General features: G+C 50.8%; 1 protein-coding gene across 1 annotated transcript in view; it reads right to left on the bottom strand.

Moving 5' to 3' along the window:
- Nucleotides 1-640: 640 nt before the first annotated feature.
- Nucleotides 641-24,731, bottom strand: part of C1H1orf94 (chromosome 1 C1orf94 homolog) — a 44,193-nt gene continuing 20,102 nt past the window's right edge. Inside the window, exons 2-7 of the mRNA XM_004001783.5 lie at nt 23,018-23,706; nt 19,582-19,827; nt 18,334-18,509; nt 13,672-13,749; nt 7,518-7,714; nt 641-1,081 (exon numbers count right to left, since the gene is read on the bottom strand). Of these exons, the coding sequence (XP_004001832.1) occupies nt 1,006-1,081; nt 7,518-7,714; nt 13,672-13,749; nt 18,334-18,509; nt 19,582-19,827; nt 23,018-23,706 (1,462 nt within the window). The 3' untranslated portion in view covers nt 641-1,005. The remainder of the gene's footprint in view (nt 1,082-7,517; nt 7,715-13,671; nt 13,750-18,333; nt 18,510-19,581; nt 19,828-23,017; nt 23,707-24,731) is intronic.

Below are 24,731 nucleotides of genomic sequence, written 5' to 3'. Positions count from 1 at the left end.
GAGAATGGTCCTGTGGCTTTGTCCAGGCTCAGAGGAACAGCCTAATGGTACCTGCCAAGGGTATCGAATAGGAGAGTTAAAATATATGCGTGTCACTGACTCAGGACCCCTCCTCTTCTCAGATTTGTGCCTTCCATCCACATGATCCAAGTGCTTTCAGCGTCCCTATCCAAGTCGCTGATAACAGCTAATTGAGAATGATCCAGGGACATTGCCATGAGGGGCAGTTCTGAGACTGACCTCTAGTTAAGCATTGATCTCCAACCATCAGATATCATCTTGTCTATCATGATATTCAGGATTACTTTTAGAACTGATTTTCAGGACCCATTTTCCCATCTCGTATCCAAGAGAGCCTTTTCTGTAAGTGGCACCTGGACAGGGCACAGCAGGATGCCCTTCTTCTTCATCCATTCCTGAGATGCTTAATTTGGGCTCTTGAGAAGTGAGTGGATCACACACAAAAGAATAGGTAAGCCCTCAAGTGTACGATCCCTGGGGTCCCTCATTTACAGAGAAGCACTTGGAGGATGGTAGCCCATGTCCTCAGTAAACTTTGAGTCTCCCGGGGTGGGAGGCAGGGGAAGGAGCAGTGATGATTACACAGAGCATTACAGAAAATAAACAGGCACACTCTATGTCAAGCAGCTCATACTTTTATCGGAAAATACAAACTTTCTAAAATTAAGTGTCTTACTTCTATTTTACCAATAACAACAAAAACAAAAATCACTCATGTTAGCTAAATACAGATGCATACGTGGATGAGCAAGTACATATGAATCCAAGGGGGGAGTGTGTGGTCTGCACTTTGCCTGAGGGCGGACTGTGTGCGTGTATGAGTGTTGGTCCATAGATGCCTCTGGCCTTGCTGTTTTCTGTCTGTGACCTGGTCGGAACCTTGGCTTTCCAAACTTCATACCAAGCTGCTGCAGAATCCAGAATTCCAGAGCCCTTAGCCCTGCTCCAGGGGCTAAGGTGGGAGGAGGGAGCTAAGAAGGAGATCTAAAAATTTATGCCATTCCCACTGGAGGAAAAGTAGGGGCTGTTCATCAGGGGCCCACCGGACGTTGAGCCGAACCTGGAGGAGAAAGAAAAGGACGTCGTGATGGGACTTCCCTGGTGGTCCAGTGGTTAAGACACCACCCTCCCAATGAAGGGGCCCGGGTTCAACCCCCGGCCAAGGAACCAGATCACACGGGGCACAACTAAGTTCGCATGCCGCAACTAAAGAGCCTACGCGTGGCAATGAAGATTCTGCCTGCGTGTCGCAACTAAGACCCAGTGCAGCCAAATACATTTTTTAAAAATTAAAAGAGAAAAAAGGCATTGTGACGGGATTCCTGATGTTGGTTGGGATATTAGGGAAAGTAATATGTTAATGTGGGGGCTGTCAAAGACTGGGAAGATCATGAGAGGCTTAGAAACAGAAAGCGTTAGCAGTAATACAGAGAGCTTGGCTCTGAGAAAACAAAATATTGAAATGATATTATTGGAAGACAACAAAGAGTTTCTCCGGCCACTCCCTTAGGTCAGGAAGGTTCTGGCAGCCTGTAGGGGCTCTGCCCAGCCTATGCTTTCTCCATATCCGGGATCACAGCCTAGGAAGCCTCTCTGGATCGGAGCACCTTACCTGTGGGCCTATAGCCCCTATCCTCGCCTTAGAGGATCTTGTGTGCCCCTCAAGAAATCTCACATCAGAGAACTCAGACCCACGTCCCAGGGTGAGATTTCAGAATCCGCCCACCCCAGGGCTCCCGATCCCCTTCTCAGCACCACGTTCAATCAGGCCCTGCATTTCAAGCCCAATCTGGCAAGGAAGCCCAGAGGCACCCCTGACTGCCCACAGCTTTGCTAGACCCCCAGGGAAGGAAGAGCCGAGAAGACCTGAGCCTCAACCTCCAAGAACAGAAATACACACTCTTCTGCCTTTTCTCCCTGGCTAGTCATACTTCGAAAGAGAGTTCGAAAGCCATCTTCTGTGTGAAGACTTCGTTGACCTCTCCAGATGGAATCATTTACTCACACTTCTGGTATCCTATTGCAATTTCTTTGCCCATCTGCTAGGATACTTTGAATGAATGGAACAGAGCTCAAGACAAATCACAGCAGAGCAAATGGCTAGATTTAGTCTAATCCAGGGATTCTCGGTCGCTTTTCAGCTGGGCAGATGCATATTACAGAAGATGATCACGTTCGTGGCGCCCTCCCATGAATTGATGAAACAGAAAAGGAGCAGGGGGCAGAGCAGGGGAGAAGCAATGGGACGAACCAGCGCATTAATTTGTAATGCCTCAGCTGGTGTCGGTATCCGTCGCTCACAGCGAGCAGCCGTGGACAACTGAGGATTTGGGTGGTCCGCATCTCTTCTCACTACAATAAATTTTCTGAGAACAGGGACACTGTCTGGACTGTTTATCATTCTACACTCAGCACCCAGTCCAGGACCTGGCATGTGGTAGGGTGCTGGATAAGCAATTAATGTCAGTGGTAACCTTGTTTCTTTTTCTCTTTTTCAAAAATCATATTGGAAAAGAAATTATTGGAAGCGATGCTACTATAAGGATACTCTGAATTCCACTCTGGTTTGTAAAATAAAGGCCATAACACATACTTCAGTACTTAACAATTACCAGCAATAAATTAGTTATAACACACCTCATATCTGTTGTCACACCCCATGCATCTGAGCCCTTCCGGCTGAAAAGTTCTGATGGGGTCAGCTGCCAAGGGCATGCTCTGGACAGGACGTACCCTAGAGAGCCAGGAAGAGGGCTAATCCATGTGGACTATAGTTATCCCGGAGTGCTTCCTGGAGGAAGTGGAGGAGCTTGAACTGCTTCTCGAGCACCGAGCACCGTTGGAAGGTCTTGGTTTGCCTGGGACAGTTTTTCCACTGGCATTCACAGTGCAATTATTATTTGCCTTCTTTTGACTCTTAAGCTTATTACTGCTTGAAAGATACATTGTATGGTGATCCTGGACTTAGCAGAGGTCAGAGAGGGCTCCCCTCCTCCTTCCCTGAGAACACCGAGGCCACCTGCTCCTTCCTCTCCCACCACATATAGTTTGGTCTCTTGGTTCTCGTCTTTGCTCCTGAGCCAGAGGAAACACTGACCCTCCTTGTCTCCCAAACTAAACTCTCTCCACCTAGGCCCTTGTACCCCTCCCTGCCCAGGACAGGGTCTTCCAGACCTTATTCCGTCCAGCATGACAAGTAACCGCCAACACCGCCCCTGAGCCCAGGGCTCCCTACCTGCACCCTGTGGTGCCCAGGTTTTCTTGCCATACTGCCACCCCTCCGTCTCTTCCTCTGGCTCCCTCCGCTCACACTCTCCTGTTCTCCTATCTCTTAGATCCTTTGCTTACGCCTCTCCATCCCCACAGCCCCTCTACATGCTGGGAGGCCCAGGGCTCGGTCCTTGGGCCTCTCTTCTTCTCTCTGTACATGTGCTCCCAGGCGATCTTGTCCCACCTTATGCTTCTAAACATCGTCTGTATGCTAATGATCCCCAAATTTATATTATCAGCCACCACTTCTCCCCTGAGCTTCGGATGCAGACACCCACCTGCCCATCGACAGCTCCACTCCTGTATCTAATGGGCATCTCAAATTTCACATAAGCAGAGCTTCCCTGGTGGTTCCGGGGAGCCACTGGCTGTGAGCTACTGAAGCCCGTGCACCTAGGGCCTGTGCTGTGCAACGAGAGAAGCTCCCCCAGTGAGAAACCTTGCGTCATAGCTAGACAGGAGCCCTGCTCGCCACAGCCAGAGAAGAAGCCCACGCAGCAGTGAAGACCCAGCACAGCCGAAAATACATACATACATCCATAAAATTATTTTTAAGAATTCCGCATATGCAAAAACCAAATTCCTGATCATCCGGACTTTGGTACTGCCCCTTATCCAGACACGCAAGTCAAAACCCTACAAATCAATGCTACTTGCTCACTATCATGTGTAAAAGAAATAGTGAGAAGTTGCTAAATAACAAAGGGAGCCCAGCCTGGAGCTCTGTGATGACCTAGAGGGGTGAGACGAGGGGAGGAGAGGGAAGAGAGGGAGGGAAGGGATGTAGATATATGTATGTATGTAGACATATGTGTATATATATATATATATATATATATATATATTTGACTGATTCATGTTGTTGTACAGCAGAAACCAACACAAAATTGCAAAGCAATTTTCCACCAATTAAAAATAAATAAAATAGCTCAGTTAAACAAACAAAACTAGGAATCACACTTGACTCCTCTCTTTTCCTTATTCCATACCCAGCCTTCACGTCTCATCAATTCTACAAAGAAGATAAACATTTCAGATTTTTTCTCGCCTCCTTTCCAGGGTTACTGCCTCGTCTATGCCTCCAGCACCTCTTGCTTGGGCAACTATAAAGGCGCCCAGCCTGGTCCCCTCCATCAGCTCTTACTCCACAGCCCCTCTCTTTGCACACTGGCCCACGTCGTCTTCTTACCCAGAGAACTAGAACATTCGAGGCCGCCCACGTCTCTCTCCTGCCTGGCCCCACAGACCCTCCCTAGCCTGGGCCTGCCACTTCCCTGATTTCCAGTCCGCCCCCTCCCCCACCAATAGTGCTCCGGCGGCTTTTCCCACCTCATGGCCACTGCGCTTTCTGTCCTTTCTGCCCAGAGTGCTCATCGACTGCACATACACACGGCTCCTTCTCTCGCTGCACTCAGACCTCCCCGCTTTCCCTGCACCTGACATGCATGATGCTTGTTTATTTCTGCAGTGTCTATCGATCCTCCTGGGATGACAGAAGGAAACACGCTTGCCTTGCTCGCTCCCCTGACCCATGCCTAGAGCCAGCCAGGCACACGCAGGAGGCCACAGATGGTTTTTTGAATAAATGGACCATCCCTTTGAGGGATGCAGGCCTGCACTCCTCGCTTCACCTTTCTGACCCCACGTTCTTTCCAGCCAGCCTCTCAGGCCACCCCTGCAGCCTGCTGACCGCTGCGCCTCCGTTTTCTCTCCTTTGCCCACAGTGTCCCCAGCTGGCCCCCGGCTCCCGCCCGCTTCTAAGGCCGCTCCTTCCTCAGTCTCCTCCCCTTCCTGTCTCTCTGAAGACAGCTCAAGACCAGGGCTCCACCCGCCCTCTTTCTGCTCGCCACCAGTGCTTCCCAAGAGCTGGCCAGCGAGAATGGGAGCACACCGCCCCTCCGCGTGGCCGGTTCTGGGCGAGTCTCTCTTCCCCCGAGCCCAGAGTTACAGCGTGGAAGGGGCATCTGCTGGCCAGCAGGCGGGCTGTCCGCCCTCTGCACTCTCATCTGTTCTCACCTCTCTTACAGACCCTGCAGTCACCTCTCTTCCCCCATCTCTCTCCCCTCTGGCCCATCAGTTCATTCCAGCATTCACAGCTCTTCATCGGACCCCCAGGCCCACCAGTCAGAGCTTTTAATAATCCAAGTCTGGCCTTCCCTTTCCTATTTTCCATCTCATTCAAGGGGTAAATCTCATACCTCAGCCAGGTGCCTTTATTCCCCAGGTCTCAAGTCTGCCATGCAACCTCCCACCCAAGGGAGCAGCAGTGATTCTCCAGGTTGCTGCCCCCTCCCCATCCTGTCCGTCTAGTCAAGGCTATGGTTTTCCAGTGGTCATGTATGGATGTGAGAGTTGGACTGTGAAGAAAGCTGAGTGCCAAAGAATTGATGCTTTTGAACTGTGGTGTTGGAGAAGACTCTTGAGAGTCCCTTGGACTGCAAGGAGATCCAACCAGTCCATTCTGAAGGAGATCAGTCCTGGGACTTCTTTGGAGGGAATGATGCTGACGCTGAAACTCCAGTACTTTGGCCACCTCATGTAAAGAGTTGACTCATTGGAAAAGACCCTGATGCTGGGAGGGATTGGGGGCAGGAGGAGAAGGGGATGACAGAGGATGAGATGACTGGATGGCATCACCGACTCAATGGACATGAATCTGAGTGAACTCCGGGAGTTGGTGATGGACAGGGAGGCCTGGCGAGCTGCGACTCATGGGGTCGCAAAGGGTCGGACACAACTGAGCAACCGAACTGACACCATTCTGTAGCCCTCACTGCCCACCCAGCAGGGACCTTCCCTCTGTCCCTGGGCCACTTTGATGGCACTTTGTCACGGCGCTAACATCACTGCGCCCCCTCCTCGTCCACTCTCATCTCTGAAGGGACGAGCCATGTCCTACTCATTGGCGGGGCCCCACAGGCTAAGTTCATCGTCACTACGAGCGTCAACCGACACAGCGCTTCCCCGGGTGTGTTGGTGGAACACACTGCGCTGTGAGGAAAGGGGAAGAGAAAAAGCGTGGGGAGGAAGGAAGGGACGGAGGAAGGGAGGGACGGAGGAAGGGAGGCCGGAGGGGAGGCGAGGGCGGGAGGGGAAGAATAAGGAGAAAGAAGAAAGAAGAGGCCACGGCCATGGGCTTTATGTTCAGTTGGCACTACTGACCATCACCCTGTTGAATGTTCTCCATGCACCCTGGTAAATTAAGTGATCTGTAAATTCCAACAGTTGAGAAACCTTTTTATCTTTGTTTCTACCTTTCTTATCCCAAACAGATCTGACTATGGACACCTCTTTCCAGGATTCACCCTCTACAACAAGAGTTCAAGGGGAATGCCGACTGAAAGCGTCAGAGTCCAGGAAACACCCGTTGACACAACAGGGAGGGGCCGTGATGGGGAGGAAGGGAATCCTTGTTGGGCTGGGGAGTCTGGCCCTGACTCTGTAAAGGGAGGCTCTCACAGTGGGGCACACATTCCCTGCGCCCTGGGACACATGTTCCCCGGGGGGTGCCCAGGACTGGAGTCTCAGGACTGACCCGGCCCCTGCTGCCTCATGGAAGTGAAGGTTTGGTGGGCAGAAACGAGCAACTGTGTTGTGTTAAAACAACAAACACAAATTTCTTACTGACTGGCATGTAAAGTTTGCGTGGAATTGTCAGCGAAAAAGGTTGAGTTTGCGTTGGCTCTTGGCTGCTAAGCCCCTCTCCTCTGCTGTTTGGGGTAGTTTTGGGGGGGAAGTGTGAGCAGTCCGATAAGCTGTGGGAGAAGCTTCAGCAGGGCCACTTGCGAACTCACGGGGCTGTTGGAGAGATAAGCCTGGCAAGGAGCTCGGGATGTGGTAAGTGGGGGAAAAAGCTGCAAGGAGATTACCAGGCTGTAGCCTGCTAGACACCAGGCAAATGGGGAAAGGCATATGCGTCCAGTTCCAGCGCCTGCTGCCTGCTGCAGGCAGTGTGTCCCTCTGCTGCTGACACACAGCTGCCTTTCTGCACCAGACTGAGGACTCCGGCCCCGAACTGGGCCCTGAAGGGGGCCCACCAGGCTCACCTCCACACCTGCTCCGTCCAGCACACACACAGCCTCTGAACACAGGCCCGGGGTCTCCCCTCCTCCCCGCCAGGGAACGTACGTAACAAGGAAGCACGAATGGGGCCCAGAGCGCCCACCTCCCCTCTCCAGCAGCTTTCGGGAAGGCAGGTGGGCTTCCGGCACGGGCTGAAGACTCACCCGTATGCCGGGGGGAAGAGGTACTGCGGCCCATCTCCTGCCATGGGGGAAGGGTCTCGGGGATTGCTGGCCAGCTTCTGAGGTGTCCTCTGAGGGTACGGATAGTTGGGCTGGACGAAGGGGATGTAGCTCATCAGGGGGGTGTAGGAAGAGCGGAAAATCTGTTGTCCCATCTGCTGGGGGTTGTATGGCGTCACCTGCAGGGCAGAGAGGAGAGAGGCGCTGAGTCCAGCAGAGCCTGCTGCCTCTAAACACCACAGTCCCCCAGCCCTGACCCAAACCCCAGGTCCCACCCTTTAGCCCCTGTGGCCCCTCACAGAAGACAATGTGTTAGACTGGGAAAAGCACGGGGCTCAGCTTATTTATGGGAGACCAGCAAGGTATTTAATTTATCTGAGCCTCAGTTTCCTGATCCATAAAATGGGCAAACACTATGTCCGTTAGTATGGGGACTGAGCCAGTTGGTATAAGTAGAGAGACTGGCACACAACAAATGAATATTATTTCCATTATTGTTTCTCTTCCCTGTCCCCTAACTTTCCCTCAGTCAATAACATCTCAAAAGCCCCTGGTTCATTGTCATTTACAATCTCAGTCAAGGCTGTGGAGATATGCACATCCCTGGCTTCTAGCTCAGGATCTCAACAGAACCCCAAGTCTGAGACAGCCCTGCCCAGTGGAAATTCTCGTGATGGATGATGGAAATCTTCTGGGTCTCCACTGGATACCACCCAATATGGTACCCACCAGACATAAGCGTGGCTACTGAGCACTTGAAATGGGCTAGTGGGACTGAATTTTAAATTTTACTTAATTTTAGTTGGTTTCAATGTAAATAACCACACATGGCTGCTGGTTACATTACTGGACAGTGTGAGTGCAAGAGAAAGGCCAAAAAGGGAAAATGGGATTCAGTTCAAACCCTAGAGAAAAGTAGGAATCCACTGGGTTTCGGAGACCACCTAGATCAGACTCACCAAGAAGCAGGGCTCCCACTGTCTTCTTGGCAAGGCAGGGGCCCCATCTGTCTTATTTACTGATTTATCCTCAGCCCTAAGACTGTGCCCATCACATAGCAGCTGCTCAATAAACATGTGTCAAGCGAATAAGTAAAAAAAAGTAAAGAAAGAAAGAGGTGGTGGATGGAGGAAAGAAAAGACCAATGTCCACCTGAATACCTAAAATGATGGGGAGCTCTTTACACTGTGAGCACTGTATTCTACCACTGACAGCTCCAAATGTCGTATGTGGAGCTGATATCCATCTTCCTGTGTGTTTTGGTCAAACCTAGGGAAATTCTTGGATTTCCACTTTCACAGCAAGAGTGGGGTCCAAGCTGCTCAGCTGTTCAGCATACTGACTGCCCGCTCTCACCCTGCACACCCTTATCTAGTTTAAAAAGATGATAAAGCCTAGGGGTCATTAAGTGATAATAAGGGTGTGCCAGGCCCTCCATGTGGATTCTCTCATTTAAACTCCGAATAGCCCCCATGAGGTAGGACCATTAGGATGCCCATTTTAGGTACGAGGAAACCGAAGCTCAGGGAAGTTAAGGAATTTGCCTAGCAAGTGTTTCAAGTGTCCGAGTTTTGTCAGAGTCCCCATGTCCCTTGACTCTACCACTGTGCTCGCTCCTTCTGGAAGTCTGGGCCCATCCCTCCTGGCCCTCCCCATCCTTCCCCCAGTGGACAGACAGGATCCGGTGATGCTGGATGTGGCTGCCAAACCCCCAAGAGGATGAGCTGAAGGTCATAAAGTGCCAAGAGCTCACAGAGAGAATCCAGGAAGGGACCTCCCAGGACAGACCCCCAAGAGTCAGCGTGGCAGGAAAAAAAAAAAAAAAAAAACTGCTTTTTCCAGTATAGGGGGTGGGAGTCCCAGACCCGGGACTTGAGAGGAAACGGACGTGAAAAAGAAGACATAGGTCTTAGAGCTGATAAAAGCTTCACTCAAAACTGTGCCCTAGCTACATGTCACTGAGAAAAAACCATAAACCAGAGCTGTGTAGAGGGCTCTGGAACCATCTCCAAGACATCTTTTGTCATCTCTTTGCTGACAAAAGCAGTGATAGAGCAGTGTGCCCAGAATGCCACATTCATACAAAAATGCCTGTATAGACAGATATCACTGGGAGGACACCTAAGAAACCAGCCACAGTGATCGCCTCTAAGGTGTTTAAAATCTGATACCAGGTTTTTAATGTTACTGGTTCAAATATATGCCCACACATAACTTCGTCTAAAAGCATTTGCTGAGGAGCTAGGTGGACAGAATCACTGCTCGTGGGGTGGAAGGGACAAGACTGGGATTCTGTGAGCCTGACTGCCTCCCCTCGTGACTTCATCTCAGGATGCAAAGCTTCTACTGCTGAAAGAGCAGCGCTGGCCCACGTGATAAAGTGACCCATACTTATAGTCCCTTCCCTATCTTCTAGAACATTCTAACATCCTTCAGGGCAGAGGTGCAGCTTGAAGAGAAAGGGTAGAGAGGGAGAGGCCGAGGAGTCCGTGGCTTTGAGGGTGGGCTCTGTTCACTTGGCTGTGTGCGCTGCAGGGGGCAGTGTGCAAGGCCAGACTGGGAATGTAGGCTGTTCTCAGCTCTTCTCCTCACAGCCCACCCCTCATGCAAGACACTCAGACCCTCTGGAAGTGCTGTTTCGTGTTGCCTGTGTGTGCTCAGGCCCACACACATCCAGTCCAGTGGCACATACGGAAACACATCTTTATTTGTGTCTGAGTGTGTGTTTGTATTTTCATCTCTGATGCTTGATTTTTTTTTTTAAGATCTTTTCGATGTGGGCCATTTTTAAAGTCTTTATTTTGTTACAGTATTGTGTCTGTTTGTGTTTTGTTTCTCTTTGGCCACAAGGCACGTGAAATCTTAGCTCCCGGAGGGCATGTGAAATCTTAGCTCCCGGAGGGCACGTGAAATCTTAGCTCCCGGAGGGCACATGAAATCTTAGCTCCCGGAGGGCACGTGAAATCTTAGCTCCTGGACAGGGAATCGAACCCACATCCCCTGCAGTGGAAGCTGAAGAATTAACCACCGGACTGCCAGGGAAGTCCCTCTGCTGCTTTACTTTGATACTATATTTTTACGAATCTGTGTACAAGAGGCAGTAAGCCATAGTTACTGGGAACATGGGCACTGAAGCCAGCCGGCTCGAGGTCAAACCCCAATCTGCCACTGCGTTACTGTCAAGCAGATGTCAACCCCCGACCTACCCATGGGAGTAGGGGGTGCAGATTTAGCTAACAAAAATAGGTAACACCCAGATAAATTTGAATTTAAGATAACAGCAAAAAATTTTTTCGTGTAAGTATGGTCCATGCAGTATTTGGGACATAGCTCTACTAAAATTTTATTCACCATTTACCTAGATTTAAGTTTAACTAAACCACTAGACCATTCAGATATGACCTAAATCAAATCCCTTATGATTATACAGTGGAAGTGGAAAATAGATTTAAGGAACTAGATTTGATAGAATGCCTGATGAACTATGAACAGAGGTTCGTGACATTGTACAGGAGACAGGGATCAAGAACATCCCCAAGAAAAAGAAATGCAGAAAAGCTAAAAGGCTGTCTGAGGAGGCCTTACAGATAGCTATGAAAAAGAAGAGAAGTGAAACGCAAAGGAGAAAAGGAAAGATATAAGCATCTGAATGCAGAGTTCCAAAGAATAGCAAGAAGAGATAAGAAAGCCTTTCTCAGCGATCAGTGCAAAGAAATAGAGGACAACAACAGAATGGAAAAGACTAGAGGTCTCTTCAAGAAAATTAGAGATACCAAGGGAATATTTCATGCAAAGATGGACTCGATAAAGGACAGAAATGGTCTGGACCTAACAGAAGCAGAAGATATTAAGAAGAGGTGGCAAGAATACACAGAAGAACTGTACAAAAAAAGATCTTCATGACCCAGATAATCACGATGGTGTGATCACTCACCTAGAGCCAGACATCCTGGAATGTGAAGTCAAGTGGGCCTTAGAAAGCATCACTATGAACAAAGCTGGTGGAGGTGATGGAATTCCAGTGGAGGTATGTCAAATCCTGAAAGATGATGCTGTGAAAGTGCTGCACTCAATATGCCAGCAAATTTGGAAAACTCAGCAGTGGCCATAGGGCTGGAAGAGGTCAGTTTTCATTCCAATCCCAAAGAAAAGCAATTTCAAAGAATGCTCAAACTACCGCACAATTGCACTCATCTCACACACTAGTAAAGTAATGCTCAAAATTCTCCAAGCCAGGCTTCAGCAACACATGAACCGTGAACTTCCAGATGTTCAAGCTGGTTTTAGAAAAGGCAGAGGAACCAGAGATCAAATTACCAACATCCGCTGGATCATGGAAAAAGCAAGAGAGTTCCAGAAAAACATCTATCTCTGCTTTATTGACTATGCCAAAGCCTTTGACTGTGTGGATCACAATAAACTGTGGAAAATGCTGAAAGAGATGGGAATACCAGACCACCTGACCTGCCTCTTGAGAAACCTGTATGCAGGTCAGGAAGCAACAGTTAGAACTGGACATGGAACAACAGACTGGTTCCAAATAGGAAAAGGAGTACATTAAGGCTGTATATTGTCACCCTGCTTATTTAACTTCTATGCAGAGTACATCATGAGAAACGCTGGGCTGGAAGAAGCACAAGCTGGAATCAAGATAGCTGGGAGAAATATCAATAACCTCAGATATGCAGATGATACTACGCTTATGGCAGAAAGTGAAGAGGAACTAAAAAGCCTCTTGATGAAAGTGAAAGAGGAGAGTGAAAAAGTTGGCTTAAATCTCAACATTCAGAAAACGAAGATCATGGCATCTGGTCCCATCACTTCATGGGAAATAAATGGGGAAACAGTGAAAACAGTGTCAGACTTTATTTTGGGGGGGCTCCAAACTCACTCGATGACCTGCTACCTGGAGCAGGTAGATGGTGATTGCAGCCATGAAATTAAAAGACGCTTACTCCTTGGAAGGAAAGTTATGACCAACCTAGATAGCATATTCAAAAGCAGAGACATTACTTTGTGCCAAAAAGGTCTGTCTAGTCAAGGCTATGGTTTTTCCAGTGGTCATGTATGGATGTGAGAGTTGGACTGTGAAGAAAGCTGAGCACTGAAGAATTAATGCTTTTGAACTGTGTTGTTGGAGAAGACTCTTGAGAGTCCCTTGGACTGCAAGGAGATCCAACCAGTCCATTCTGAAGGAGATCAGCCCTGGGTGTTCTTTGGAGGGAATGATGCTGAAGCTGAAACTCCAGTACTTTGGCCACCTCATGTGAAGAGTTGATTCACTGGAAAGACCCTGGTGCTGGGAGGGATTGGGGGCAGGAGGGGAAGGGGACACCAAAGGATGAGATGGCTGGATGGCATCACCGACTCAATGGATGTGAGTTTGAGTGAACTCCAGGAGTTGGTGATGGACAGGAAGGCCTGGCGTGCTGCAATTCATGGGGTCTCAGAGAGTCAGACATGACTGAGTGACTGAACTGGACTGAGGTGTCTTGTATTTTAGCTGAGGAGACCATGGGAGGGCTGTGACTCCCAGCCCAAGTGATGCGGGGCCAGGCCGTGTGATCAGCTCAGGCCGGTGGAAGGTGGGCGAACACAATCCCGTCCCAGCTCTGAGCCCTCCCACACTCCCCCCATCCAGCATGGCAGGCACAAAAGTGATCTTCCGCCTGGGCCCAGCAGGGGGACACTTAAAAAAGGCTTGAACCCAACCCCAGTGCAGCTCAGACAACCTGTAGATATTTGGGTAAAAATTAAACATCGTATTGCTTAAAGCCTCTGAGACATTGAGGCTGTTTGTTGCCACAGCAAAGGCTAACTCAGGCAAATTATTTCATCTCTCTGTGTCTCCGTTTCCTCATCTTGACTCTACCTCGTAGGGTGGTTCTGAGGAATAAACGAACGCAGGTAAGGCCCTGGCGCACAGTAATGGCTCTGTAAGCACCAGCCAGCATTGTCTCCTGGGGACACTGCTTTGTGGCCGCATGCATTTTGGTAATTGTGTCTGTAACTTGGGGTCAAATGTGGGCCAGAAAGCATGGCTGGTGACCAGCTGGACAAAGACAAGGGGGCAGACATCCTTCTGACCTGAAGGCCTCCATGGGCTGGGACAGAGGTGAGGAGGTCATCGACTCACCTGTCTGGAGTAACACCCCACCTGGGGGTGCAGGGTCTGCTGGTAGGGCATCCTGGCTGCCCGCTGAGGATACAGGCCCTGGGGAGAGAACGGAGGGACTCACTGCCATGGGGTGATAGGCTCCCTGCCAGAGAATGGCAGCCACTCAACTCAGCTTCCAGCTCCCTTGCCTGGATCTCCAGACACAGCAGAGTCCAGCCCACCACCCATGACCCCCAGTTGCTTAGTCCAGCTGGAATCAGGTTGAGCGGGCATGCCTCACACCACACAGGAAGCCCCTGGTTAGCAAGATTCACAGCCTTTTGATTGAATATGTAAGACATGACCTTTAGGGACCTGCTGTCTTTTGAAATCCAGATCTGCTCCTTAGGCTGTGTGACCTTGAGCAAATCATTTCACCTCTCTGAGCCTCTGTTCCCTTGTGTCTGAAATTATGTGTGTTTAAGCCTGCAAAGCCTGTGAAGGTAGCCAGATGATCTCTGTTGGTGTCTATGCCCTTTTCTAAGCGCCCTTCGCCAAAGCCCATTCCTGGCCCAAGGCAGGAGGTGCTGAGGCTGTCTGTGTCGTGTGTGCTAGGTTCCCTCATGTTTGTTTAAACACGCTGGCCTGTGGGCTTCCATCTGTGTCTGCGGCCATGTGCTTCTGTGTGCAAACGTGCGCCTGTGAACCCAGGTGTGTTAGTCTGGGTCTCTGTTGCTGGGTGTCTGTCTGCCCACAAGTATGCCTGTGTCTGTACCTGATGATAAAGACTATCGTGAAGATACATGAGCTAATCTGTCTAAAGGGCCCAGAATAGTACCCAGCCTGTAGTAAGGATTCTGCCAGTGCTCGGTGCTTTTACCATCTCTCACCGTCTGCCCCCTATCCCCACTGCTCCCACCACTTGAAGAAGCTGCCTGGCAGCTCAGCCCAATGGGAAGTAGAAATTTTATTCACAACTCTGTCCAGAGTGGCCTTTGGTGTCCCTGTGCACACACACACACACACACACACACACACACAGCAGAACTGCTGCTGTGGGTGGGGTCGGCTCATGACTCGTCCAGGCCCAGGCTGCCCCTACCTGCCAATACAGAGTTAATCCATAAGATGCGGCTCAAAACCCAAGGCACCCCTCAGACCAGAATATGTCTTTCCAGAAGATTCCACACCAGAGATGCTGCCTCCATCATGCACTCTGCAGAGCCAGTCATCAGAGCGCTGATGGCTGAGCTGCCCTTGATGACTTCCTCAGGGCCCCTGGACTACTTGTAAAAGGCTCCAAATCCCTGATGTGGGGTTCTGGGGAAGGCCTCCCAGCTCTCCTAGGCGCAAATCCTCTCAGGGCCTTCCTTGTTCTCTGCTCCCATGCACCTGCACTTGACCGTGGCCGGGGCTCCCCCACATCCACCAACCCCTCCATCGCTTGAATCCAGTGCACAAGCTTGCCTTTTCTTCAAGCTCCAAGGCCCAGGGCAGCCCCACTTACCCCCACAACCAGCCTGTGAGCCCGGGCATGGTCTGAACTGGGGCAGGGAAGTCAGCTAATGGGGCTGCCCTGCCCGTGCCCAGGCCTCAGTGGGCTCCAAGGCCACGTTCTAAGTTCCCCTCTTCTGTTTCACCACCTCCCCATCAGCGCTCAGCCCTGCTTTCCACAGCCAACTCCCCTGGGCCACCGTCCTCCCCACGCCTTTCTGGGCGAGGCGACCCTTAGGATATGTGAGCCGCTCGTCCCTGCTCCATCATGGGGTGGGTTTTCAGGAGACGATGCCGTATTCATCAGTACGAGCAGCCCTCAGTGACTTGAAGGGGATTTCTAGTTGTTCAAATTGCAATTCTATGAAATCACAAGCAAAGGGAAATACACATCCATTCCTCTTTGCTTGAGGCTGTGACCTCTTTGCAGGCGTCCGCCCTCCTTAATTGGGAGCAGAATTCCTTTGTGCCAAGCAGCTGGGATTCTCTTTGGAGCTCCTGGGTGCTGGGGAGTTAGTCTTCCACGGCTCTTCGTCCGTCCCCTGCAAAGCTCTGAGTAAACTGGATTTGGGACCTCATCTTTATTCCTAACGTCAAGCAGGAAAGAGAGACTGGGATAGACTGTTCCCTGTTTCTCCTGTGTGCCTTCTCAAGGTCTGCAGACCTCCCTGACCCCGTGTCCCAGGAAGACCAGGGCTGAGCAACAATAAGAACCAACATCTGTATCATACTTGAGATTTTACAAAGCCCTTTCCCATCCATGGACTCAATTAACCTTACAATTGACTCAAGTATTTGCTGCCACTGTAATTATTATGAGGCCATTTCATAGGTGAGGAGACCAGGGCTCAGAACATTTGGCTAACTTGCCCAAGGCCACACAGCTCGCAAGTAGCACAATTCCCTTAAATCCAATTCTGATGATTCTAAAACCTGGCTTCTTTTGATCATATCAGACCCCTTGATCAGCTGTGTTGAAGCTGGTTGGTATCATGAAATCATGAGAAGCTGGGAAAAGGTAAGTCACGCTGTCTGTTGTTACCCCTTGGGAGGGTCGGCGTGTACAAGTGACTTCAGCTGGGCTCAGTCAGCGTCTAAAGTGCTGCACAGAAGCAAGGGGCCCTACCAGCCAGGGCCTTTCTGCCCAGAGGCCCAGGAAGCTCAGAGTCAGCCCTGTGATGCAAACACCAGCATCTCTGAAGACAAAGGACCTTCTTGCTAGAAGAATACTTCCAAATCTCACCCATGCCAAAAGTCAAGTCAGAAGAAGTTAACATAGCAGAGAGACTGTCGCCTCTTTACAAAACAAACCACTGCAAATTAGCTTTACATGGTGAGCCCCGTGAGTGAGTGCATTTGAGAGTGAATCAATTTACACTAAATAAAATTATGCAGTTGTTTCTCTCTCAGAGGTGAGGGGCACACCGTGCTGGCCTTGGATTTGTCCCTGACTCATACTGGACTCCGAGCTTCCTAGTCACCTTGGAATCCCTAGCCTGCAGTCAGTGTGAAGCAAGGAGTTTTTTTTTTTTTTTTAATTGTTTAAATGAGAAAATAAATACATACAAATGAGTACATCGGGGATAAATGACTCAATAACAAATGTGCAAGGGTGGAGGAACTTCAGTGAAGGAGCTGGTGAACCAATGAGGATGTGAACAGGGTATTTCTCCAGGAGAGCATATGGTAGATTCAGGATGGATGCACCTGGGGTTTTCCCATGGATCACGCTTCCTTACACCGTCTCACCTCAAAGGTGGGGCTTGAGAAAGAGGGTGGAGAGAACTTTGGAGAGAAAGGACCATGCTAAACCCCTTTACTTCAGTTCCTGTTTTAAGAATCAGGGGCTAAGTCCAGCGGGCCAGCTCAGAGGGGCTTCACATGGAGTAGAGAAGACCCACCTCTCATGCAGGATGCTAAGCCTGCTGCAGTCGAGGAGGAGGAAATGCCACTGGGAGCCCAGGGGCAGTGGAAGGGGGAGGGGCACAGGGGCAGAACGAGAAGATCTTCAGGTTGTATCTCCTTCTCTCTTTGCCCTCCCTGGGCTCGGCCAGGCTGGGCTGGGGCAGCAGGCTCCCAGGGGCCTGCCCCTTCTGTACACCTGCACGCCATTCTGGCAAGCAGCCAGGGAGGGGAGAGAAGACTGAGAAATCTTAGGCGCTGAGCACCTGTCGTGGAGCAACGGAACACTACCTGGAGGGACTATTTAAGCTCTTGGTTCGGACTATGGTTTAAATCAGAATGGACATTTATTTGATTTTTTTTTCATCTCTCTACCCAGTGGGTGGCAGCTCTTACAGGAGATTAAGTTAAATAGACGAACGAAAGAAACTACATTTTCCCGGAGTAAATAAGTTGTGTGAGTAAAACCGTCAGCCTTGCAAGCGTTTCCCCCACCCCTTTGTGTCTGACGCCTCTTAGCTCTCAGTCCAAGACCAAGACTGTGTACCAAGCCACCTCAGCCGGTAGAAGCTAAGATTGCTAGGTTGTAGTTGAAATAAAACGGCCACATAATTTGTCATCTGGGACGCTTGAGAGTGAAAGGGGGTACAATGAATAATTATGCTGGGACAAAAGACCAAAACGGGGACTGTCCCAAGTAATCCAGGCCACGTGTCATCCGACTACAAAGCAAGCCCCAGGAGGCGGTGGGAAACGAGGACTGTGCCGTCGGTCAGGCTTCCCTGGGAGCCCAAGTACTTCACAGCCCAGGATTAGCCAAGCGGCTCTGAAAGACACAGCACAGAGTGAGCCGGAATCCAGACAAAGGAAAATGAGAAACAGGCACACGTGTGTGTGTGTGTGCGTGTGTGTGCGTGTGTGTGCACGTGTGCGCGTGTGCGTGTGTGCGTGTGTGCGTGTGTGTGTGCATGTGTGTGTGCGCGTGCGTGTGTGTGCGTGTGTATGCGCGTGTGTGTGCATGTGTGTGTGCGCGCTTGTGTGTGTGCGCGTGTGTGTGTGTGCGCGCGCGCGTGTGTGTGCGCGTGTGTGTGCGTGTGTGTGCGCGCGTGTGTGTGTGCGTGTGCGTGTGTGTGTGTGTGTGTGTGAGATGCATGCGCACGCGTATCTGGCAGTCGGTCTGATGGTGTCCCTGTGAAGAAAGTAACTAATGAGCCCACGGCTCTTTGTGAATGAGGCTCCTTGTGAGCCACAGCGCCTCCCTGGACGGCCACCACCGGATAACTGGGCCCGGACCTGCTCACTCACCTGGTACTGGGGGAAGGTGGAGGGGTTTGTGAACACGGGCGGAGGTGCGTAGTTCAGGTTGAGCCAGAGGGGCTGGTTCAGAGTTGCTGAGGTCAAAGCGGTGGCAAAGCGTGGGGTGAACACGTTCCCCGTGTACTTGAGGTTGTTCTTGTCGGCCCCGGTCACAGGTGGGTTAACTGTAAGTCACAGGAGAGGTAGAACGTTTCGTGATTGAGGAAGGGAGAGGCCAGCCTGCCCCAGCTCCATGACTGCCCCCAGAGTTAGTGTTCTCACCAGTCAGGTATTTTAAGGCTCCCAGAGCGTTCTTCAAAGCTCAAGGAAAACACTGTTAGTTCACATCTTGCCAACGTGGAAGGGGTGAGAGGCCCAGCATGGTCTGCCATGGAGCATCTCCTTCACGACTCACAAGTAAGGAGGCAGTTTAGCAAGAGATACAATCAACCAGCTTGTCTCACCTACGTGCAAAACTATATTCCTTCAAGTGCTTCGGAAAAATCCAGTTTGATACAAACAATTGCTACGCTGTGGGAAGCCATTCTTATCAAATTGTTAAAGCACCCCACTGGGGACATGCACTTGGCAACAGCGAGGACCTTATGTAGGTGTTGCATCTATGCCAGAGTCATTTTTTAAAAATATTTAAAAATATTATATAATCCCCTTTGGTAAGATCCCAAATTAGTCTGAATGAATGATATTTGATGGAGTTGTTTCAGGATATGAATCCTGGATTCTTTCCTTCTATAATATGTCCTGTGGGATTAAGAGTTAGAGATGGGGTATCAGTGTCCCCTTTTTAGCACCTTTTGTTGAGGGGAGAATGTTTTACTAAAACAGTTTTAGATGTACAAGGGAGAGAAAGCTGAGACGTGAATAATCGAAATGTAGAAATGATCTTTTTTTTTTTTTTCAAAATGTAGAAATAATCTTAAAGCACGGGATTTTCTTTGGCTCAGGCAACTTGAGGGGACATAAGACATGCTGAGTCAGGGCTATATTCAAATTAACCACCAATAAGGCCCATGTGACCCCTGAAAGTCAGCTAGATTTCTTGAGCTCTTCCCTGTAGGGGTGACACAGGAAGAAAGCCATTTCCCCATTTTACAGGACTAGGGAAAGACAGTGACCTGCCCATGGATGACAGCCGTTTGAGGACAGAGCTACTCCAGGGGCCTATGAGGGTTTCTGAAATCCCTTCCTGCATAGACTCTCTTCCTGCATAGAGAGATCTGGGCAGGGTCAGCTTACGTTTCAGCTCCAGCCTGTCCACCTCCACTTTGCCACGAAGTTTCAGCTGCCCGCTTGGGTTCTTGGTGGCCCCAAGGACCTCATAGAGCAGGTTCTTCTCAGCCTGCCAGGCAGGCTTCTTGGCCGGCAGAGCCATGGGGTCACTGCCACCCTCCTCACCACAGGTGTCCTTCCGGCTCGGGGACCACTGGCTGAGAAAGAGGCTCTCTCGGCCCCTGGTCAGCTCCTTGGCACCTGGGTTCCGTTCTAGAGCAGGAGAGAAGCTGAGTCAGTGACTCTGGAAGACCACATGCTGGATGGGGGGAGCATGGTCTTGTGGACAAAGTCATGGATCCTCCGCAGCACACCTGAGACTCCCACCACTCTGGGCTCTCTCTCAACCAAGTTCAGTCCAAGTCCAGTCCCTGAAGCCTTCCCTGACCAGCGCCCATGACGGTCTCACACCCTTGCATGCATGAATGCATTCATCCATTCTTGTCTTCTTCCGTCTGTCCACCCATCCATCCATCCTTTTACCCACCCATCCATCTTTCCTTCCTTCCATCCACTCATCCATCCTCCCTTCCCTAATCCCATTCTCTCCTCCTTAAAAAACTTCCTCCCTTTTAGTTCCCTCTCTTTCCTTACCTTCTTTTCTTTCTTTTCTTCCTTCCTCTTTTCCTCCCTGCCGCTTCTTCCTTTCTCCCTCTTTTTGCCTCCCTTCCTTCCCTCTAACCATTTGTAGGTTGGATCACAAAGGTTCCGGATAGTTCCTGTCTTCAGGGAGCACACTTGGCTTAGTGGCGGTGGGGGGGGGGGGTGGTTGGCGCAGACACATTCCCACACAACACGCAGCTGGTCCCTTGTCAGAGACTCTCCTCTTGCTAAGTCGTCGTGGCGATTCAGCACACTCATCAGCGCCAGGCTCTGACCTGAGTCCTGGGGACACTTGGATGAGTCAGAGCCAGACTTGGCCCAGCAGGAACTCACAACACGGAGGAAGAGAGAGACAGACCCAGAAATAGCTCCGGGACAAGGCAGATGGGGACCGTGAGGTGATGGAGGGACACAGCGGGGGAAGAGGGCGGCTGAGACAGCTTCTGTCTGAGGACCGGAGGGATTCCAGGAGGAGGAGGTCTGCAGCGAGGCCCTGCACCCAGAGCCATGGGTGACCGCAGGCAAAGGCACAGAGGCACGAGTGAGCCACTGGCTGCTGCCGGTGCCAGGCTCAGCTCTCTCTCTCCAAACAGACCAAGTCTCCCTTGTGCAAGGACACTGCCTAGACCACCAAGGATCCCCCTACAACAGTGGCTTTTCACCCGATTTTCCTTTTGAGCGATGGAACTCTTTCTTCCAACAAAACTCTTTCTTCCAACAAAGTATGGCAGGGGGATGCACCATACTGCAAGCGTAAATACATGGTTCGTGTATGCTCAGTTACGTCCGACTCTTTGTGACCCTATGGACTGTAGCCTGCCAGGCTCCTCTGTCCATAGGATTTTCCCAGCAAGAATACTGGAGTGGGTTGCCATGCCCTCCTTCAGGGGATCTTCCTGATCCAGGGACTGAACCCAAATAATCTGGGTCTCCTGTATTGCGGGCCAATTCTTTACTGCTGAGCCACCAGAGAAGCGTATAATATATATACATATATATATATACATATATATATATATATATATATATATATTTTTTTTTTTTTTTTTAAGGCACTGCTTGGCTGAAGCAGAGAAGAGGGCCTTGCTCTCAGCACCTTCATGCTTCTCCCAGCTTGGAGGTCCTGGTCTCCATGGAGCTTGGCTGTGAAATGGCACTGGACACATGGCGGGCACAGTGGATCATGCTGGTAGCAATAGGATCAGAGGGCTTGTGCCCATAATCACCTGTTGGGAGTGGACACGATCCCACCAACTCTTAGTCCCACTAGCCCATGGCCTTGGGGCTGAGTCTGGACAGGATGGGGCCTGCCCGCTTACTGCCATCCCAGCAAAGGAGAAAGCTGCTCTAGCCTGAGCCAGAAGAAAATGACAGTTTTTAGCAAAACATGTCCCTGGTGTCTTTTCCTAGAGCTTGTCTCGTTGCAGAGTGTGGCCCCCAGCCAGTGCTGAGATAACAGTACCCACTAATAATAGCCCTCTCCCCAGAGGCCCACACACCTGCCATCACAGCCCACCCCAGCCACCTGAAACACACTTGCCACTCACTCATCTCCAAAGCTCCCTCTTCCAAAGGCTATATACACAGACACACACACACACACACACATCCCTTCCTGCCATTCCTTTCGCGTGCTCACACACATACACAGCTACACACACAGAAGGGTTACACTCAGATGTGCCCAGACTGCATTTCCATCTGCAAAGTTCCTCTCAGCACACCTTCACGCACACACCTGTACACACACATGCAAATGGTGGGAAGGTGTGTGGGACAGAACTGTCTCCAAACCAGCAGCCCTGTCTGACAGAGGAGAGAAGGAGGTGGGAGGCATGTCTCCTCCCCCGGGTATGCCCCATCATCTCACATACACAGCTTATCGTCCCCAGAGCCCCTGGACCCCTGGAGGCCTGCCCAGGACCCAGAGTCCAGCATGCCATCCACAGTTTGGAGTCCTTGGGTTCTTAAAATGCTCCTACAGAATGTTCTCTAGGGTGACTGTGTCCCTGTTTTCTTAGGAAGATGGATCTGGGCCCTCCCAATACAGGCATCTCTCCTTTACCCATCTCTCACAGCCTGGGGGGAGTTTTTCTTCCAGCTTCCTCCCAGTGACTGCTGATGGCAAGCAAGTGTCACTGCCGCCAATCTTCCTTCTTGGAACCATCCAGCCTGAGTAGCTGGATCAGAACAGACACAAAATGCAGAATCCTGGAATTTGGGGAGGCAATCCGGGGAGGGTGCGGACTCCTCGATTTAGGAGTGGGAATGCACTTTGCCAAAGCCCTGGAGTCCCTGGGAACAAACCCCAGGGCCAGCAGTCTGCCTGCACCCGGAGAGTTTACACATTCACCCCCTATCCCCAGGAGAGGGGACCAGGCATCATGGTCAGGACAGGAGCCTCCATCAGAAGCCAGTTAAATTCCCTCCTATTCAGCTCAGAGTCCCCTGGCTGCACTTTCACCCTGGATCCAGCAAGGGTAAATGCTTCGTTCAATGTCCTCAGGTGCCTATGGATTTAAAAACCCAGTCGGTTACAAAACAGGCCTCTCCCTCTTCCCAAAGTGTATTGGATTCAGGGCCACCATGTCTGGTTACATGAGACGTGCCCTGTATATGAGCATCTGGCAGAGGAGGGCTGTGGGGGCTGAAAACAGCCTGCACCCCGGGACCATGCTCATCAGCAAGGCTACCTTGCCCTACTTTGCACAGCGATGCTCCGTGTGCCTGATGCAGCCCACGTGCTAAGTTTCTCCTCCTAGCAAGCATGCCTCCTAGCCCTGCTCCCAGCCCCACTCACCCATCAGTTGGTACCCCTCCATGATGGGGTCAGCCTCGGGCTTGGAGCAGATCTTGGCGAACACTGGAAGCTGCTTCTTCTGAGCAGGGAGCTCGGGGAGTTTGTTGGGAGTCACAGGCGGAGGCGGGGGAGGCAGCAGAAGGAACGGGCCCAGCCCCGCGGGCTCTCTGGGTCCAGGGCCACTGAACATGCTGCTCTGCAGGAAGTCCTTGATGACCCTGGTCTCCTCCAACACCATCTTGCTGTCGGGGGCCTTGGACATTTCTGTGGACTTCAGTGGGAATTGAGCCAGGAGCTTGCTGATCTCCGAGCTGGAGGCCCCCAGGCTGCGGCTCCTGTCCTCTGTCCCCTTGGCACTCTTGACCTTGGCAGCACGCAGGATGCCCGTGACCGTAGACGTGGCAGAATCACAGTCTGGCCGGCTGCCAACGACTGACACGGCCACCTTTGGCTCCAGGAGCTTGTCACCAGCCATGACGGAGGCTCCTGGGTGCTCACTGCTGCTGGACACCAGTGAAGGCATGAGAAGGCAGGGGGCTGGCTGTCTGGGCCCCTCAGCATTGCTTCTGGGTGCCTCCAGCTCCCCCGAGCTCTTGGTGACCAGGATGAGGTGCTCTTTGGTGAGGCTCAAGAACTCCTGCTCCACCAACAAGGAGATCTCGTCTTTGCCACTGGTGAGCTCCAGAGCCCTGCAAACAGGTTAGAAAGAGAGATGGCTTTAGGGCCGCTCCCTGAGAGTGGCTCTGCAGAGGGGCACAGACCCCAGGAAAAGGGGCTAGAGAAAACACGTTTGCCAAGGTGAGAAGCCTATTGCTCTCCACGAGAGAAACTGGGCCATATGTGGACCCACAGGGTTTTTATACTATACCAACAGGCAATGGGCTGGATGAAGCACAAACCGGAATCAAGATTGCCAGGAGAAATATCAAGAACCTCAGATATGCAGATGACACCACCCTTATGGCAGAAAGTGAAGAGGAACTAAAAAGTCTCTTGATGAAAGTGAAAGAGGAGAGTGAAAAAGTTGGCTTAAAGCTCAACATTCAGAAAACTAAGATCATGGTATCTGGTCCCATCACTTCATGGCAAATAGATGGGGAAACAGTGGAAACAGTGTCAGACTTTATTTTTTTGGGCTCCAGAATCACTGCAGATGGTGACTGCAGCCATGAAATTAAAAGACGCTTACTCCTTGGAAGAAAAGTTATGACCAGCTTAGACAGTATATTAAAAAGCAGAGACATTACTTTGTCAACCAAGTTACGTCTAAGTCAAGGCTATGGTTTTCCATTGGTCATGTATGGATGTGAGAGTTGGACTGTGAAGAAAGCTGAGCACCGAAGAATTGATGCTTTTGAACTGTGGTGTTGGAGAAGTCTCTTGAGAGTCCCTTGGACTGCAAGGAGATCCAGCCAGTCCATTCTGAAGGAGATCAGTCCTGGGTGTTCTTTGGAAGGAATGATGCTAAAGCTGAAACTCCAGTACTTTGGCCATCTCATGCGAAGAGCTGACTCACTGGAAAAGACCCTGATGCTGGGAGGGATTGGGGGCAGGTAGAAAAGGGGACGACCGAGGATGAGATGGCTGGATGGCATCACCGACTTGATGGATGTGAGTTTGAGTGAACTCCAGGAGTTGGTGGTGGACAGGGAGGCCTGGCGTGCTGCGATTCATGGGGTCGCAAAGAGTTGGACATGACTGAGCAACTGAACTA

This window comes from Ovis aries, chromosome 1 (genome assembly GCF_016772045.2).
Source record: "Ovis aries strain OAR_USU_Benz2616 breed Rambouillet chromosome 1, ARS-UI_Ramb_v3.0, whole genome shotgun sequence".
In the NCBI taxonomy this organism is placed as follows: domain Eukaryota; kingdom Metazoa; phylum Chordata; class Mammalia; order Artiodactyla; family Bovidae; genus Ovis; species Ovis aries.
This window is presented reverse-complemented; position numbering and strand designations above follow the sequence as displayed.